Below are 16,789 nucleotides of genomic sequence, written 5' to 3'. Positions count from 1 at the left end.
TCAGCATCGAGAACTCTGATGTAACTCTGAGCTCTCCTCTTGTTGACTTTCTTGCTTCAGCTGCAGGTCGACAATAGAAATGTTCTGTGTGTTCTGGTGATCTATGTTGTTCGTGTGCAGACCGCAGAGCAGAGCAGTTAATTAGATCTTTTGAAGTCCTTTCCGGGACTTACCTGTCGTATTGTTCAGCTGTCTTTGTAGCGTTGCAGCTTAAAAGGGTTTCGCTCAGATCGAGATGAAGGCAAACAGCCATGTCGGCTCTGAGGATTCTCGTCTTTGTTGCTCTAATTGGTGAGTTATTGAATTAAACTTTTAAAGATTGGTTTGGATTAAGACAGAGAAAACTGCAGCTGTTATTTAGAAACGATGAGGATGTTTTGAGTGTTTTTCCCTGCAGGTGTTTCCAGCAGTCAGACTTCAGACTGCTCATACTTGAGTCTTCTGCAACACTTAAACCTGAAAACATCTAATGAACTTCTATCAATCATGCGACCCGTGAAGAACTGGACGACACCCTCCAGTGTTCTGATGGACATGTATGTGTACGGTATTTTAAATGTGGTGAGTGTCGAGACAGATGGAATATATCACTCTGAATATATGTGTGGATAGAAACTTCTACATTTATCAGAGGAAAAGTGTTTTTTCGTCAAGCAAAGTTGCTGTTTTTGTCGTAAATGTTTCTGAAAACTCACCGTAGTGCTGCTGATTGTCTGCAGGATGAAAAGTCTCAGACTGTCACGAGTCACATCTGGATTCAAATGGTAAGAAAAGCTTTAAGAGTTTAAACACATCAGTGGTCATTTCTTAACTTCAGCAGCGGCAGGTTGCTTCAGCTTCAGTCTCTTGTGCCATGTTGTGTTTTAAAACTGCATTTTTTCAGGGTTGGCAAAATGAATTCCTAACTTGGAATTCCTCTGACTTTTGTGGGATCAACACGCTGACCATTCCGACATCGAATCTGTGGATCCCTGATATAAACATCCAAGAGGAGTATGTATTTATCTTAACACCATCTTATAACACAACAGCTGAAGTTTGTGGATCTGATCTTATTCTAAAAAAGGCAGGAAAGCTGCTCTCATTGTGACAAAAGTTTCATCAGGCTAAAGATAAGAAAGCTGAAGAGAAAATGTTTTCAGCTACAGAGCAACATATTAGAATTATAATTGTAATTATAATAGTATCCTTATTTATGTAGCGAGATTATAAAGTGCTTTAACGGACAAAACGACTGGAAACTCAGGAGGACAACATGACAGAAACAAGACCAGACCCAGGAGAAGTTAATGCAAGCATATGAATAACAGGGATAAGAGCGATTAAAACAGGCAACATTAAAGTAATTTAACACAAATTAAAGGAAATAAAATCACTCGCTGGTCAGCTGGGACACGTGTGTCAGTGGTTAGTGCTACATTCAGCAACCTCCCCGTTTTTTTGGTCAAAAAAATAGAAAAACAAGCGACTCAACACCTCACTTACCACTGTAGGTGTGTGCTTTGTGCTAACTGGGTAAGCTTGGCTCAGGTGCTGTGTGCTTTGTGCTAATGTTAGCCGCTGAAGGAGTGCGTTGCTGCAGCTGCTTTGTTCTTTGGATCAGGCGTTGTGCACTTTGAGCCCAGCCGGCTCGCTCAGAGGCTTTTTACTGTGAGCTGAACGCATCGCTGTCATCGGTACCCACATGTTAGAAAACTCCTCATAGCGCACATAAACAATGAACATGGCTTTTGTTATTACTGTCATTCCTGCGTGACTAGCTCGCCAATAGCTTAGCAGGACATCCACCTAGCCTTGTCGTGAAGACTCCAATATGTAGGCTGACAGACAGGAGAAACCAGCTGGTGTTTGATGAAGACAAGCAAACCAATTAATCCTGTCATTACATTTCATTTCCACTTTGCTCTCCATTCAAACCTTCTTTGCTCCCTCAGTGCCTCTGACAGTGGGAGCACTCAGAGAGGGACGCTTGCCAGTGTGACCTCCAACGGTTGGGTGGTGGTGAGCGCCCGTCAGCGCCTCACCGCCACCTGTCAGCTGAAGCTGCAGCTGTTCCCCTTCGACACACAACACTGTAACATCACATTTGCATCCATGACCACTGACGGTAAATGACACCATATCATCCAGAACTGTTTCAGGACATGTTTGACATTAAGACCTCATAGTTGTTTTCTTATGACCTTCACAGATAAAAGTATAAAGCTGGGAACTTTCAGCAATGACACGACCCTGACGAGACTGTCTGAGAACTTCATGGTCACACAGGGAGAATGGCAGCTTCTAAACATGGACACTTTCGTGTATGATCTCTCCATTGGCTCTAAGGCTCAAAGCAAACTTACATACAGGGTAGGAAAGGCTTCTTGACAACAGTTCTCTGTTCCTCAGGTGTGTTTGTCTCTAATTAATTAGGTTTTTCAGGTTAAAATCATCAGAAAGCCGTTGCTTTATTTGGTCATTTTCATCGTGCCCCTGTTCTACCTGCTGGTCCTGGATCTGGCCTCGTTCTTCATCAGTGAGGGCAGCGGAGAAAAGATGAGCTTCAAAGTGACCATCCTGCTCTCCATCTCCGTCTTGCTGCTCATTCTCAAGGACATGCTGCCGTCCACAGAGGACCAGCTGCCGATGATCGGTGAGATTTAACCGTGATATGACCTTCAGCGTCCTCGTCACCGACGTCACACTGACCTGTAACGTCTCTGCACCTTCATTCCAGCAAACTACTGCGTCGCCATCTTCGCCCTGGTGGGGATCAGCGTCCTGGAGGCCATGTTGATTTCCTTCTTATTTGAACTCGATGGTCATTGTGACAAGAAGAAGAAAAGATGTGTTGATGCGGAAGAGGAGATTCAGCTGGAAACAGAGTGTCACAAAGGTACGTTTATTCTAACTAAATATTTTTCGTTGTCTGTTTTCCTTCCCTTTTTATTTTGGAAAGACTTTAAAAAAACACAAATATATAAACACAGGATCCAGGTAAAAATACTGTAATTAGCCCTTTAAATGCAGATTCTCTATAGTTTCATCATCACTAGATCAATAATCCTACACGTGTATGTAGACACTGATGAAAACTTAGTAGTACCCCAGCTCATTCTGATGGTTTATCTTCCCACGCAGACTCTGCTGGATCTGTGGAGAACGGCCCAGAGAAACCAGAGAAAAGCTGCCCTCCTCTGGACGGGCCGAGTGGCCACGACCTCCTGAAGCGAATCCTGATGGAAGTGAAAGAAGCTCGGCGGGGAATAAAAGAACAAGAGAAAGAAAAGAGCAAGCCTGGATACTACAAGCGAGTGGCTATAATCGTAGACTCCGTGTTCTTCTTCCTCTATTTCTCGACTGTTGTCACTTTCCTGACGTTCATGTATGTCTCGTGGGTTCAAAATGGTATATGATGTTGTGTGTTTACTCTACCAATGCATGCTTATAAATTCAATGATGATGGGCTCTTACATAGATAACAAAATATAAACAGGGCATTAATGCATCTAAAACTAAAAACACCTCATTCTAATCCTTCAGTGATTCAACTACTTTTTGCACCACAGATCTCTAATTTTCCCAGACATGAATTCACAACCCGCATATACTGTTGTAAAATGTCACACATGATAAATATATTTTGTGTATTTGTGTGATAAGTTATATCAGCCTTAATAACCCAGTTCATTTTATGTCATTATTTAATTTGTCTCATATTGTTGGATAACATTTTTTGTCACGTTTGCATTTTACTAACATTTTACAAACTTAACATTTATCGTATTCATGTAAGAAAGTATTTGTTTGTATCTGACTGCGCTGCACTTTTGCACGTTTCATATTAAAATAGTGAATTAATTTACAGTAATTATCTGCTGGTTTATGTTTTTATTATATAGTTGATGTTGGTGGTGCAGAGGAGGGTTGTGGGTTTAGCTGGGGGCCCCAAATTAAATTCTGCTAAGGGCCCGGTAAGGGTTCGGTCGTTTTGGTGACCTAAACAGCACAGAGGGGCGGGTGCAAACTAATCAGGAACAACAAGATTTAAATAAGTAAAATAAATAAATAAATAATATAATAAAAATATGATAAAATTCATCATACAAAACATGCCCTCACAATCTGATTTGATTGAACCTTGTGATTTGTTTCAACAATCAGAGCATTAAGCTCCACATAAGAACAACAAAGACAACTCCGTGTCGCCTTCATAATAAAAGCTTTGTCACAGTAACCACCATTCAGCGCATCTCATAGATGCCAGACACTGTTTTATTTTGAATATCACTACCGGAAGTGTATGTTTGTGTTAGCATTAGCTTGATTTCTGTTCGTGCCGGAGCAAGTCAGCTGGTTTGTTAGTTTACTGCTTCAGTTAGCTCAGTGAAAGCCTTGCTAGCCCATGGGAAAGTGCTTTTCTCCAAACTTTATTTTTAAAGTGACTTCCCTCCATTTATTTAACAAAGAAACGCCTCATGTTAGCTAGGTGCCTGCGGTTATTCCGCTAGCTAGCGAGGATTTGATCCAGCTGGAAGCTTGGAGCATCCTGCTAGCCTAGCAGCTAAATTAGCAAAACACACTGGAAAGAAGTAAGGTGAGTAGAATTGACTTGTTTTGCTCATTAATGACATTCGTGTAGCTAGCTAGCGAACAGCATGACTATTTTCTTACTTTTATCGGCGTGTTTTATAAACTGACACAACAGTACATTACCCGTGTGTATTTTTGTGTGACTGGTTTTCAAACATATGCAGACATTTACGTTGCTAGCAAGTAGATTTAAGCTCACTGAGCTCAACACTGACTTTAACACAACTTTATACAACCCTGACAGCTGTTGGAAGTAACCATACCCTCCATAAAGCTAACACTGTGTCATGGTTTTAATGGAAGTGGTAGTTGTTGTTCCATAATCTCTTGTCACCAGACTACACAGTACTGTTCAGTAAACATTAGCCAAAACACACACTCATGTTGAAATATGTGCTGCTTATTCAATCATATGTATGCCGAATTAGAAAGAGCATCTTAAAGTATAAGAAATTATTTGAAATTAATTTATATCTAGTGTGATTTTTCTGCGAGCGTTAACATAATTCTTAATTTCAAGATATGTAAATGGGGTTCTTTATTCTTTCAAGATTTTAACTTTCTTACATTAAAGACTTTACACAACCAGTTGTGGCAAACTGAACTTAAGTGTATTCACGAAATTAATCCTAATTTGAAAGAACAAAGATGGAATTGGCTTCAGGTGGCTGTTGTTGTTGTTTCTTCAGGTGAGGAGGACCAGTGTCATCAACCATGGCAGGTGGAATTACAGAGACCGGGGAACCCTACTCTGCATTTGTGAGTGTCCTACTCCGCATTTGTGAGAATACTGTGATAATCCTGTTTTTTTCCAGTAGTAAAAGGAGAAGTCTTTAAAATCTGGGTTGTCATTAAGCTTTGTGGTAGCAAGAAGTTTGGTGCTGCAGTGGTCACATTTATGAAAGCAAAGTCCACCTGACACAGTTTTAAATGCAGAAGTTTTTTTCTTTACTGACTTGCAGATGCTCTAACCTTTAAATAGAAGCTTGTGTTGAACTTTTGAACCGCCTGTCTTCTGAGTCAGTTAAATCAGCTGAAATGAACTCGATATAATGACAGTGTAAACTTAAGACTGAAAAGAAAAGTCAGGGTTGTAAAATGAGAAATGTCTTTGTAAGAAGTCATGTTCATATGGAAATGAAGTGAAAACTAAAGAGGAAGCTAAAATGCTTACACACTTCCGTTTTACACATCAGGCCTCTTTATGGTCTGGACTCAGCTTTGACGACTCATATAAGTCCCTGCCTACGTCAGCAGGAATTGACCACAGAGATTAAGTTCTGCTGGTCAAGTGCTTTTTTTCTTTTCTTTCAGGAAGCTTGAGCTTTGAATCATTTAAGCACTCTGATACCTGATAGGACTGAGTGCTGCCCCATTATCCCAGTTGTCTTCCCTGACAGTGGTTGATTCCTCCACCTGGTCTTTTTTATCAGCCGGTGCTGACCAGCAGCTGATGCTGTAGATTTTGTAGCTGTTCATCAATTAAATCATTGATTGATTGATTCAGGAGTTACGTCAGGCTGCTGGACAAAAATCAGAGGTTGCCGTGTAGAAAAAAACTGTAGTAAACAATAAATTCTCAGTATGTTCATGTCTTTCCCTTCCGTCCTGCTCATCTCTCGATCAGGTGGGGCTGGTCTACATGTTCAACCTGATCGTGGGGACAGGAGCTCTGACGATGCCCAAAGCCTTCGCCACAGCCGGTTGGGTGGTCAGCTTAGCCCTCATTTCCTTTTTAGGTTTCATGAGGTAAGTGTTGTTCTCACACCAACTCCAGTTTGTATGCAACACGTGGAATACATGCAGGTAGACTGATTATTGGCCTGTCTGACTATCAGGGCTGATATTCAGCATTTTTCCGCATTTATTACTTTTCTGTCGGATTGCCGATAAAATAAACACATTTTTAAAAAACTTTTCAAATGTGCTTCTTTGGCTCTGATGCAGAATCCTCTCACAGTGTCCAGCCCACCACAATATGTGACTGGTAACACGTTATAATTCACTGCTTGTAAACACTAAATATACAACTGATTCTGCAAAGTAAATAGTAACTACATTTATCAAATGAATGTCGTAGGGAGGAAGTATCAAAAAATGGAAATACTGAAGTAGCGGACCTAAAATGTGTACATAAGAAAAGTACTTGAGTAAATTGAACTTTTGATGTATACGTTTAAATTTTTACGCAAATATCAGTTTCAGTCTCCTTAATTTCTAATAATCGGCATCGTTATCAGCCATAGTAGTCGCGCCTGAGTGAATATCTCTCCAGCTCCTTCTCATTTACTGCATGTGTCACTTCTCTTTCTGTTGAGGATGCATCAGCAGAAACATTATCTACCAACATCTGCTCTCTGTGGATGCATTGTAGTCGAGATGTGTTCCTCATGACTCATTTCCTTCCCAAACTTGGTCGCCGAGTCTAAAAGTAAGAAAACACAAGAGCAGAATTTAATCTATCAGGTCGAACGTTTACTGTAAAAATATTGCGTGTATTATCAGAGTGATTGGAGACCACAAACAACAATCTTGAATCACCAAATTTTACTTTAAATAATGCTTAAAATTGTGCCATTATGAACTAAAAGCAGTTTCTACTTTTATTTACCTACATCTTTTGCTTATTTTGCTGCCGCATTTTTAATAATTAGATGGTAAAATCACAACAAAACACCATTTATTTCTCTGCTGGCCAATTTTAATCTCAAATCTCTCAAACTATTTATCTCAATATTTTATTACATTATTTTTAGAGGTTGCCGTTTACGATTAGTTCTCTCAGTATCATATCTGAGAAAAAATGGTATTATTGAATGAAACGTCCCAAACTAGATCAGTATTTAATCAAATCTGGTTGAATCAGAACTCAAATTTAACGTTGAGATGCAACAGTTAAATGCTCACTGAACAAAGTAGACATGTAACGTACATGATACATTAATAAAATACTCATAACGAGTATTGCTGGTGCTGATTAGAGTCTTTGATTAGTCGCCCATGTCTGTAGTTTATATTCATTCAGTAGTAAAACATCTGTTTTTCAGCCTGAGCTAACGTCCATATAATCGGGTCAATCGTGTGTTTTCCAGTAAAAAGGTATGAAGAGGTGAAAGGTTGTTTGAATATTCACGCAGTGTCAAATCATTTCTGATTTCACTCTCAGTGTTTAATCAGAGTGTCGCACATGGTGAAGATCTGAGCAGATGAAGGACATTTCCAGACGACACGAGTTGTGCGTCTGTATGAAGAACAATAATTTCATGTGTGTTTTGGTTCCTGAATCAATAAAAGTTCTAGTTCTTTTGAAACTGAAGTGTGGGATTAAAGACTTAATCCAGATGTAATGAATAAAAAACTCCACTCGGGGAAATTAAAAGGTGCAGGTAAAGGCCTAAATGATGATGGGAAGTTAATTGCAGCTTTTCAACCTGTTGGTCGTCTTATCTTAATCCTTCCGTCTCCTCTCTGCAGCTACATGACGACCACGTTTGTGATCGAGGCGATGGCGGCGGCCAACGCTCAGCTGCGCTGGAAGAGGAGAGAGCAGGAAGAGGTGAGATTACCAACTGTGTGCAGGAGCCGAGTCTTACTCTATATGTAAATATCTCTAATAGGATGGTGGCAGGATGGACGGCTCTCTGTTTGCTGTCACGATGTGTCAGACTAGCCAAATATTAAAGAAGTAAATGTTCCTCTCTGTCAGGGAGAGTTTGTCTAATAAGACATTAAGCCAAACACTCTTTAAACCCTGCAGGCAAAAAAGTGGAACTAATGTTCGTATAAACGCTGCAGAGGGATGTTTCCAGTTCTTAGCTCTGGTTAATATGCTTTCAGGTCTCCGTCTGACATGTTGAAGCATGTTTAGGCAGCTAATAACACAACGAGCTCCGTCGTCTTTCACGGAGATAAACCAGTGAAACAAATCCAGAGTGATTTCTGTCGGGGAGACTGATGGTTTACTTCTGTCGAGCCGCACTGTGAGACAGATTAATGACGTCTATCCTTCTATCCTGCCATCCTTTTGGAGCTCGCCAGATCTAGTTTGTGTCATTGATTCTCAAAAAGAGACTTATGTTAATCCCCCTGCGCCAAAAACACAAACACTGTGTAATAGAGGAGTGTACAGTGGGCAGCGGTGCACTCACCACAGGATGAGACTAACAGGGCGATCATGAAAGGCAGGAAGTGGAGCCGAAAACTACAAAATAAAACGGGGAAATAACTGAAACAAAAACCTGAAACCATGTCAGACTTGTCAGGTCTGTGAGAGGATTCAGTAGAAGTGTCTCAAACCTGCATTCTTTCCAGTGGCCAGCAGGGGGCGACTCTACAGGTTTCATACAGAAGTCTGGTCGTATGTAAGCTTATGAGAAAATGAGCCTTCTTCTCACTTGTTTCCTGATACGTTTATATTCTCAATCTCTGGTTTCAAGTCGTCTTCAACACAGCACGGCGTTCATTTTCTCAATGAAGGTCTTAATTATGGTAAAATACAGGATAAAGCAGGATGTGTTTTATGGTCGACTCGGTGTCAGATCCAGTCAGGATTTCCTCCCCAGCTCCGGCCTCTCGTCCACGTTCGGTCACTCTTGGTACCTTCATTCTATCATTCGTAAAGCTTCTTTATAACTGACGTGAGGGTCTTTTCAGCAAATAACATGTTAGATATTAACAACACCTGACTGAGTTTATTCAAGGCTCACAGCAGATTGTCCCCTCTTATCAATAATATCCTCCTTATTCCATCTGAAGTTTACGACCATATAGAAAATGAACTTCCGCTGACCGAAGCAATAACCGTTTTCATTTGTATCCCAGTAAAATCAACTAAACTATGAAATATTTCACGTTTAAAGCCTGAAAAAGAAATCTCTGTTTTAATAGGAGGCTGTATTTTTTAATTTTTTACTCAGATGGCTGCTGTTGTTTTATTGTCCGGTCCGTGTGCAAGTGAAACGAGTCTCTTGCCACCCGGCTGTAAGAAACCCAATTCGGAATGAAGCCTTCGGTGGAGGACTGTACTCCACAACCCGCTCCTCAATCATTTTTACTTTGACTAAAAAAAAAAGACTTTGTGCACTTTAAATGTCTCGGCCTTTGCCTTTTGTTTCTCCCCCCGGTACACAAGTCATCTTGCTTAATGCATGTGGGTTTCCAGTTGAGGAGTTATGAGCCTGAGGACAATAGCCCGACTCTAACTGAGCCCCGAACGCTCGCCGCTGATTCATGGCGGCTGTACTCCTCTCAGCCTTCTCCTCCTACGTAATGGAAAACAAGACGGTGGGGGGGCGGCGGGGAAACTGGAAGTGTTTGCAGCCGAACGCGTTTTATGTCTCTCTGCTCGAGTGAAGCATATTAACTAAAATGAAGGGGTATTTTTTTACAGCGATGGATTGCATCATATATGTATTCTGAGAAAGTTTCGTTTAAGTTTATGAGCCGGAAAGACTCGAGATTTAAAGTTAGAGATCGGCCGTTCTGTCTGCTTTACCTGCTATGGACACAATTTAAAAGCAGTTAACGTAAAAGATTTGCAGTGAAAGAAAGTTTCGAGACGAAATACCGATCTCCAGAACCGTATGTCTGACTGTAATCGACCTAAATATCACACGATTGGCTGCGTTACATGTGAAGCTGAGTGACATCCTGATTGGGACACTGGACGGGGAGACGTGACCGCCCTCTGCTGGAATTTAAAGTTGAGAGATGAGATATTTTACACATTTTAGAGACGCGGAAACTGTCTTTGAAACGTGCCGTTATCTCCTCTCGCATCGAACATCGCCACAGTCGTTTGTTTCGTCTTGTGTTTTAACAGTAATGTCTTCTGAAAGTGAGAGGTGAAGATAACTAAAGTATGTTTTCTCCTTGTGTGAAGGAGCTTCGTAACATCCGGTTGTGTAACTTTAGATGTTGACAATCGCTCCCGTTTCCTCACTTCATTTGTATATCTGATTTGCCGTCTTCCGTCTGCCCGAGTCCACATAAATGCAGCTAACAGGTTGAACTTTGCTCTCAGAAACTTCTTCACTGCCTTTTGTGATTCACCTGCGTGAAATTTAAAAACTCACATTCAAACATTTGCACGTAGGCTGCTGTGTGAAAGTTAGTTTGACTTTGTTTCTTTATCGGCGCCTGAAGGCATCTGACTCTCGTCCTCAGCCGCACATATTAATCTCTTATTTTGTCGTTTTTGCTTCTGTTTGCTGTTGTTGTTTGTCACAGAGCCATTTTCTGCTGTCACTCCTCATCTCCTCCTCCTCCTCGTCCTCCCTCTCTCCCAGCCAGCTTGTCACTGATTAATGCAGCTGATGACGCTCACAAAGTTAACTATCATCGACAGCTAATTGACATTAATCTGCAGAGAATTTGCAAAATGATTCAAAAGCGCTGTGTGTGTGGGGGTGTGTGTGTGTGTGTGTGTGTGTGGGGGTGTGTGTGTGTGTGTGTGTGTGTGTGATTGGTGTAAACTGTGAAGTCACTCCAATCTCCAAAGTGCTTTTCCAGCTGTTACTTGTAATTCCCAGATGTTTCCTTCCCCCTGCTGCCTCTCAAACTCCGCAAATAAACACCAAGTTTAATCACTTGTAAACTGACTGTTGTTTACTGGGAAATTAGGGAAAAACAGGCAAACAAACGGAGCATTTACACACTCGCATTATCTCCGCAGATCAATGACAGCGACTCCACCTCTGACTATTCGGACGATGACGGCATGGGCCGAGGCCGATCAGAGCCGGAGACGAAGCCCATCCTGTCTGTTCGTGAGTATCGTGACAGAAGCGTTCACGGTAAATAGGTTTGATTACCTGTGAAAATAAACACGGCATTTTAATCTGGACTGGATCTAGTTACATATCAACATGCCCTACAAAATAAAAGCAGGTCGTTTGTGATTTTCCTGATAAAAACACGTCATTTGAAGGCCGTGTGCCGCAAATGTGAGCATCGTTTCACTAGTGAATAGTTTGGTGTTGTTTGTGAACAGAGCCACAGCAAAAAGAGACAAGTGCTGAATAATTATCATCAGTTTTGGTAATCAGCTCATTGTTTATGTGTTTATTCTGCAAAAATGTTAAACTTCTCTTGGTTTCATTCGCTCCAACGTGAAATATATAAAGTATTGAGTTAGATATATTCAGGTGTGGCCAAGATAACAATGTTATTAATCAGTTTAGCCAGTAAATCTCAACAAGGTTGAACAGTTGACGTATAAAATCCTTTTTTACTGCGCTTCATATGATGTTTATAATGATATGATCGGATTAAAGAACCGTCTTGTTCCTCAGTTTGTCGAACTGTTACTGGGCAGTCAGTTTTACGGGGGTCTGTTGCAGTCTGGCGTTTAACTTCATTGTCAGTTAATCTGTTTATTATTTTCTTTATTGATTGATTGATTGAATTGTTTGGTCTATAAAACCCAAGACGACATCTTCAAATGTCAGTTTACTGTCTCAGAGGAGGAAAGAAACCAGGAAACAATCACATTTAACAAGCTGGAAGAAAATAACATGCCAGTTTTCTTTAAATACTTGAAGTGAAGTTAATTAGTTATCAAATTGGTTCGCAAATTGATTTAGTAGTTGACAGCTATTGACGACTAGAAAAATGTCATACACCAAGGGATGCAAGCTGTAAACTGTCTTTGACATTTAACTCCCTCCTCTCATGCCTGGCATTTACTGTAAAATGGTGTTTCGTGTTTTCACAGAGAGATCGGGAGGTCACGTCGATCACTTCGACATCGCGGAGCGGGTCGAGATGGGTCAAATGGCCTCCATGTTCTTCAACAAAGGTAAAAATATTCCTGTGGCCTCGAGCTTCTAATCTCGGCGCCCATTATTCAGCTAACCGCCGACACCGCCGTCGTGTGACGTTTGTGGAGGAGGAGTGTTGAAGGTTGTGTGGGATCGTTTAGAAAATGCTTTTTCACACCTTTTCTGTCCAATCGTTACATTCTCAGAGGAAGGCTGCGGGCGCTCTAATTGGATGTAATTATAACTGAGTAAATTGCCTGTGGTTGTAATTACCTGTATGAGACTCCATCAAGGCTGTTAATCTTTCTGCGGTGCTCGTGTGTGGGAGGAGGTGCAACCTGTACTGGTGGCAAAGACGTTAAGGCTTAACCACGTTCACCTTGGACCGCAGAACAACCTTGCAGCTTTACATTCGTCGAACCTGTCAGTACGTTTTCCCTGCCTGGCACCTCCCTCCCCTTCATCTCCTCATGTCCTCATCTCCTCATCTCCTCATCTCCACCCTCCTCTTGTCTGCTTGCATTACGGCGACCGGCTCTTCTTAACCCGATGAGAGTGACTCAACAGTCCGCAGCGTCCCTGTTGTCGCAGGAATCGAGGAACGACAAAAGGTCAAATCTCTGACAACATCATCTGTGCTGACACCTTCTGTCCTTCGGCGCTTCAACACTAGGTGGAGCCCTCGCCACACACGTGCACACACGGTGTAAACGCGACACATCCACCCGGCTCATGTTCACACCCACACGTGTGAACGCACTCATGCATGCCGTCATGCAGCTCATGCTGATAAAGCTGCAGTGTGCTCCCGTCCCTCCGGCCTCTCGTCACTCAGCTCCACTGTCCTGCCCGTTAAAGGTGAAAAAAATCTCTGCTGACGACCTTTCTCCCCGCTGTGCAGGTGAGACACGTGCAGGTATCGATTGGCAATAAGGAAATGAGTTTTCTCTCCTCTTCTCTCTCTCCACATGCTATGGGAACGCTGCCCGGTGACTCCAATCAGAAATGAATTAGATCGGCACGCGTCCCAGCACATGCTGAACGAGGAGAAGGGAACGCTGCTCTTCTGTCTCCCCTGACAGCTCAGTTTTCTACCTGATGTCCAGAATTTTCACACCTGCGTGTGAGCTTCCTGTTTGTGCCACTAATGAGGAAATTTAACAGGTCAAGCAAGCTGTCATATTAATTTTTTGATACCAAAACAAATTAGAACACTGGTTAAAATCTACCAACAAACTGTAGTTACAATCACAAAGGTGAAGAATGTTTTTTGCGACCTCTTGAATATATTTTTAATCGCCACAGAAACTCTTCAGCGCCTCCCAGAGCTCAAAAGCTCAAACTGGCAGAAGAGAGTATGAGATGCATCTACCAGGGTGCTCCTCACCTTCTACCCTATACTTTGAATAAAAATCAAGTCAAAGGCTTTTCTGAGGTTTACACACTATTTCGCTTGCCATTGACACAATCTTAGAAAGTTTATTCTCAAATATGTGGTTCAGGTGAGGCAGGAAAATGAAAGGTGAAGACACTCAAAGGTAGATTTGACACCAGTTCGAACACCGAGGCTGTTAAGTTCGCTGAGAAAATCGCTGAGAACATTTCTTGAAAGTCTTCTGTGTCCAGAAATGTACCAAAGTATTTGAAGTATTCCCCCGTTTCAACGAGTCAGCCATCAAATGAAACTGGCTTTTTTTTTTTTTTTTTAAGATCTTGTTTTGTGCAAATAATTAATTCTCTTGTCTCGGCCACATTGATTTATAGCTGGCTAATGCGACGCCATGTCTCCAGGGCCTTTGCGTGGGCAATCCCAGCGATGGCCATGTCATCTGCATACTTAAATTAACCAAAGTATTTGTCACTGATTTTAAAATTCATTAGCAGAAAACAGAGAATAGCACCGGGGGAAAGAGCTCAGCCTTGTTGGCAGCCAGTACTCACAGTGAGAAGCAGATGTTGATGAGGCAAAACATTAAATATCGTGTGTTTGTGCGTTTTTCAATGGAGTGTGCGTCAGAAAGGATTAGTGAACGATCACATTCTGTGTGATTTGTGTTTTATACAGCATGCCAACGTTTTTTTGGACTCGAGGTTGAATTACAGCGAATATCTGAGTTTTGTATTGAACACCAAAATGCTTCTCAAGTATGAAATGTTTTCCAAACACAAGTGAACATTCAAGAAGTTTACTGTCCAAATTTAGTAGAAGTTTGATTTTAATTGGCATTATCGGCCCATCGCAGACACATTGGTATCTGCATTTATATTGGTTGATGTGAAAACTTTGTTTTGACAGATAATTATGCAGAAAATCATGCTCGAGGTGATATTAAATTATTATATTTACTGTTTCTTTGTCAACAGCAGTGAAGGAAGTCCCCAGACTCCTTTAAAAAAATTACTAGATGTTGAGTTAAGAGGAACTTAATTACTTTGTGAAGCATTGTCTGTGACGAATCCTTTATTATTTGGGCCTTCTTGTAAATTCAGCAAACGTTCTACGTTAATTTCTTTCTGTCTTTGTCCCAGTCATGTACGTGTTGTCTTTGCATATCGAACCTCCAAAATTGAACTTAAGTACTTCATTAAATGCACTTAGTTACATTCCATCACTGTCAATAGTCCCATTTTGTAGTTACTTGTGGATGTCAGCCATCAAAATTAATCTGATTGTATCTTCAAGACCCATTAATTACTCCCCAAGACATTAACAGAATGTGGAAAAACACTCTGTGTCACAATGTTGAATAAAGTGACACACCAGAAGTTTCTGAAGTCTGATCTGGGCCGAGAACAATCCTCCATCCAAGTTTGGAGGAAAAACTATTCCTGTTATCTTATTCTGGTTCTGCCTCTTGTGCATTCAGTTTTTTTAAAAGTGTGAGTTCAAAACAATCTGTTAAATATGAGGTTAAACACGTTTGGACCATAAGGCGCTCTTTATTTATATCTAGACTGTAAAGCCTGAACATGTAATTCTCTTCCAGTGGGAGAATGGCTGTGCAGTTTGTTAGAAGTAACTGCTTAATTCAAACCAACCCCATGAACCTAAATTGCGAGGGGATTATGTGTGCGAGGGGACAGATGTCGACGTGTGATAACCAGCAGTTCGTGTTTCTTGGAAAGCGAGTGCAGAGTGTGATCTGGAGCGACAGTTGTGTTCAAGCTCTCGTCTGCGTGTGTTTCGAGGAGCTGAGAGTGTAAACAAGTCCATCACGTTTAAAACGGTTTAAACGCCGCTTCTCCTTCTTCCTCTTCTTCTTCTTCTTCTTCATCTTCATCTTCTTCTCCTCACTGATAATAAACTGTAGGCGTGATTGCACACTGTCTGTCCTGCGCCGCTGCAGGCAATTAAAAAGCATCTCTCCCGCTGTTGAAGAAGCACTCTTAGAGGGCATCGACTTCCTCCTGGACTGAAATTGACGTGGCAGCGGCGGTGCGGCAGGCTTGGAATAAGGCCATGGGTATCGTATCAGCCTGACCTGCAAGCCACTGACAGGAATGTTGATGGGGGCCGGTTTATCTGCACCGCTGTGGAAAGGTGTTACTATAACCTTCACATTGATGATTTGAAAGTTGATTAGAAGACGACTTTGGCTAAAGTCACGAAGAGGGAGAGAGAGAGAGGGAGACGAACAGAGCGCTGTCCTTGCATCAGCATCTTGTCTCAGCTGTTTCTTACCCCTGTGAGGTGATGTGATGCGGCGGTTAGCATGCCGGCTAAGCAAACACCAGGATTTTCACCAGCGTTAGCCGTCCTTCCCCTGACATACGGAGGAATATGGCGGCGAATACTAATTCACTCCGCCGTTACCCGGCTCTGTCTATAATGAGAGCCAAACATGGGCACATCCATTTTTAATACTTCAGTGACTTTTACTTAAATGTCATACTTGAGCATCGAGAGCTCTGGCAAAATGAAAAGTGCCCGAGCCACGGGGAAGATAAATGGACATGTTTGCTTCAGCTCGCAGCCCAATCTTTTCCTACAAGCCTCCCGCGACAATAGTTTCCTGTGTCAGCTTGGTCAGAGATGCACTTTAATCTCGGGGAGTTTGTGTTATAATGGATAACTGCGATCAACCAAACAGATCGATTTTACAAGTTGAGCCCCGGGAAAGAAGCTTGATCCACGAAAGCTTGACTTGTTTCTTAAAAGTGAGGCCTGTTGCGTTGTAACTAAGAGCCTGTTCAGACCTGTTATTAACATCCATCCTGAGCGATTGATTACAGGTGGAAAGCTCCAACACTGCCCACTCAAAATGGATAAAAAACATGTACACCACTGGGACAAACAGGCATGTAACTTAAATGTAGACAAATAACTTAATGTAGAACATTTGCCGAATTAACAAGAAGGCCCAAGTAGTTAAGGATTTGTTGTAGACAGTGTTTTACAATATTTATAAAGTTTCTCCAAACCCAGCAACTCATTAAATTAAGTTTTTTTTAAG

The 16,789-nt window shown here is 41.6% G+C and overlaps 2 protein-coding genes across 3 annotated transcripts in view; both read left to right on the top strand.

Annotated features, from left to right (window-relative positions):
* Positions 1–453: 453 nt before the first annotated feature.
* LOC119014313 (5-hydroxytryptamine receptor 3A-like) lies at positions 454–3,775 on the top strand. Its single transcript, XM_037089350.1, has 8 exons — positions 454–561; positions 720–764; positions 884–993; positions 1,935–2,107; positions 2,192–2,352; positions 2,416–2,635; positions 2,720–2,878; positions 3,124–3,775. The coding sequence occupies exons 1-8, from the start codon at positions 487–489 to the stop codon at positions 3,396–3,398; spliced, it is 1,218 nt and encodes a 405-aa protein (XP_036945245.1). The 5' UTR covers positions 454–486; the 3' UTR covers positions 3,399–3,775.
* Positions 3,776–4,269: 494 nt separating this feature from the next.
* tmem104 (transmembrane protein 104) overlaps positions 4,270–16,789 on the top strand; it is a 57,423-nt gene continuing 44,903 nt past the window's right edge. Inside the window, exons 1-6 of one of the 2 annotated variants that reach the window (XM_037089243.1) lie at positions 4,270–4,579; positions 5,265–5,334; positions 6,203–6,324; positions 8,050–8,131; positions 11,249–11,369; positions 12,290–12,373. In XM_037089243.1, coding sequence (XP_036945138.1) covers positions 5,290–5,334; positions 6,203–6,324; positions 8,050–8,131; positions 11,249–11,369; positions 12,290–12,373 — 454 coding nt within the window. In that variant the 5' untranslated portion in view covers positions 4,270–4,579; positions 5,265–5,289. The remainder of the gene's footprint in view (positions 4,580–5,264; positions 5,335–6,202; positions 6,325–8,049; positions 8,132–11,248; positions 11,370–12,289; positions 12,374–16,789) is intronic. The other variant, XM_037089244.1, reaches the window with a different exon arrangement.

The sequence above is a fragment of the Acanthopagrus latus genome, chromosome 23 (genome assembly GCF_904848185.1).
Source record: "Acanthopagrus latus isolate v.2019 chromosome 23, fAcaLat1.1, whole genome shotgun sequence".
Lineage (NCBI taxonomy): Eukaryota > Metazoa > Chordata > Actinopteri > Spariformes > Sparidae > Acanthopagrus > Acanthopagrus latus.
The sequence above is the reverse complement of the archived record's forward strand: the minus strand, read 5'-3'. Positions and strand labels throughout refer to the sequence as shown.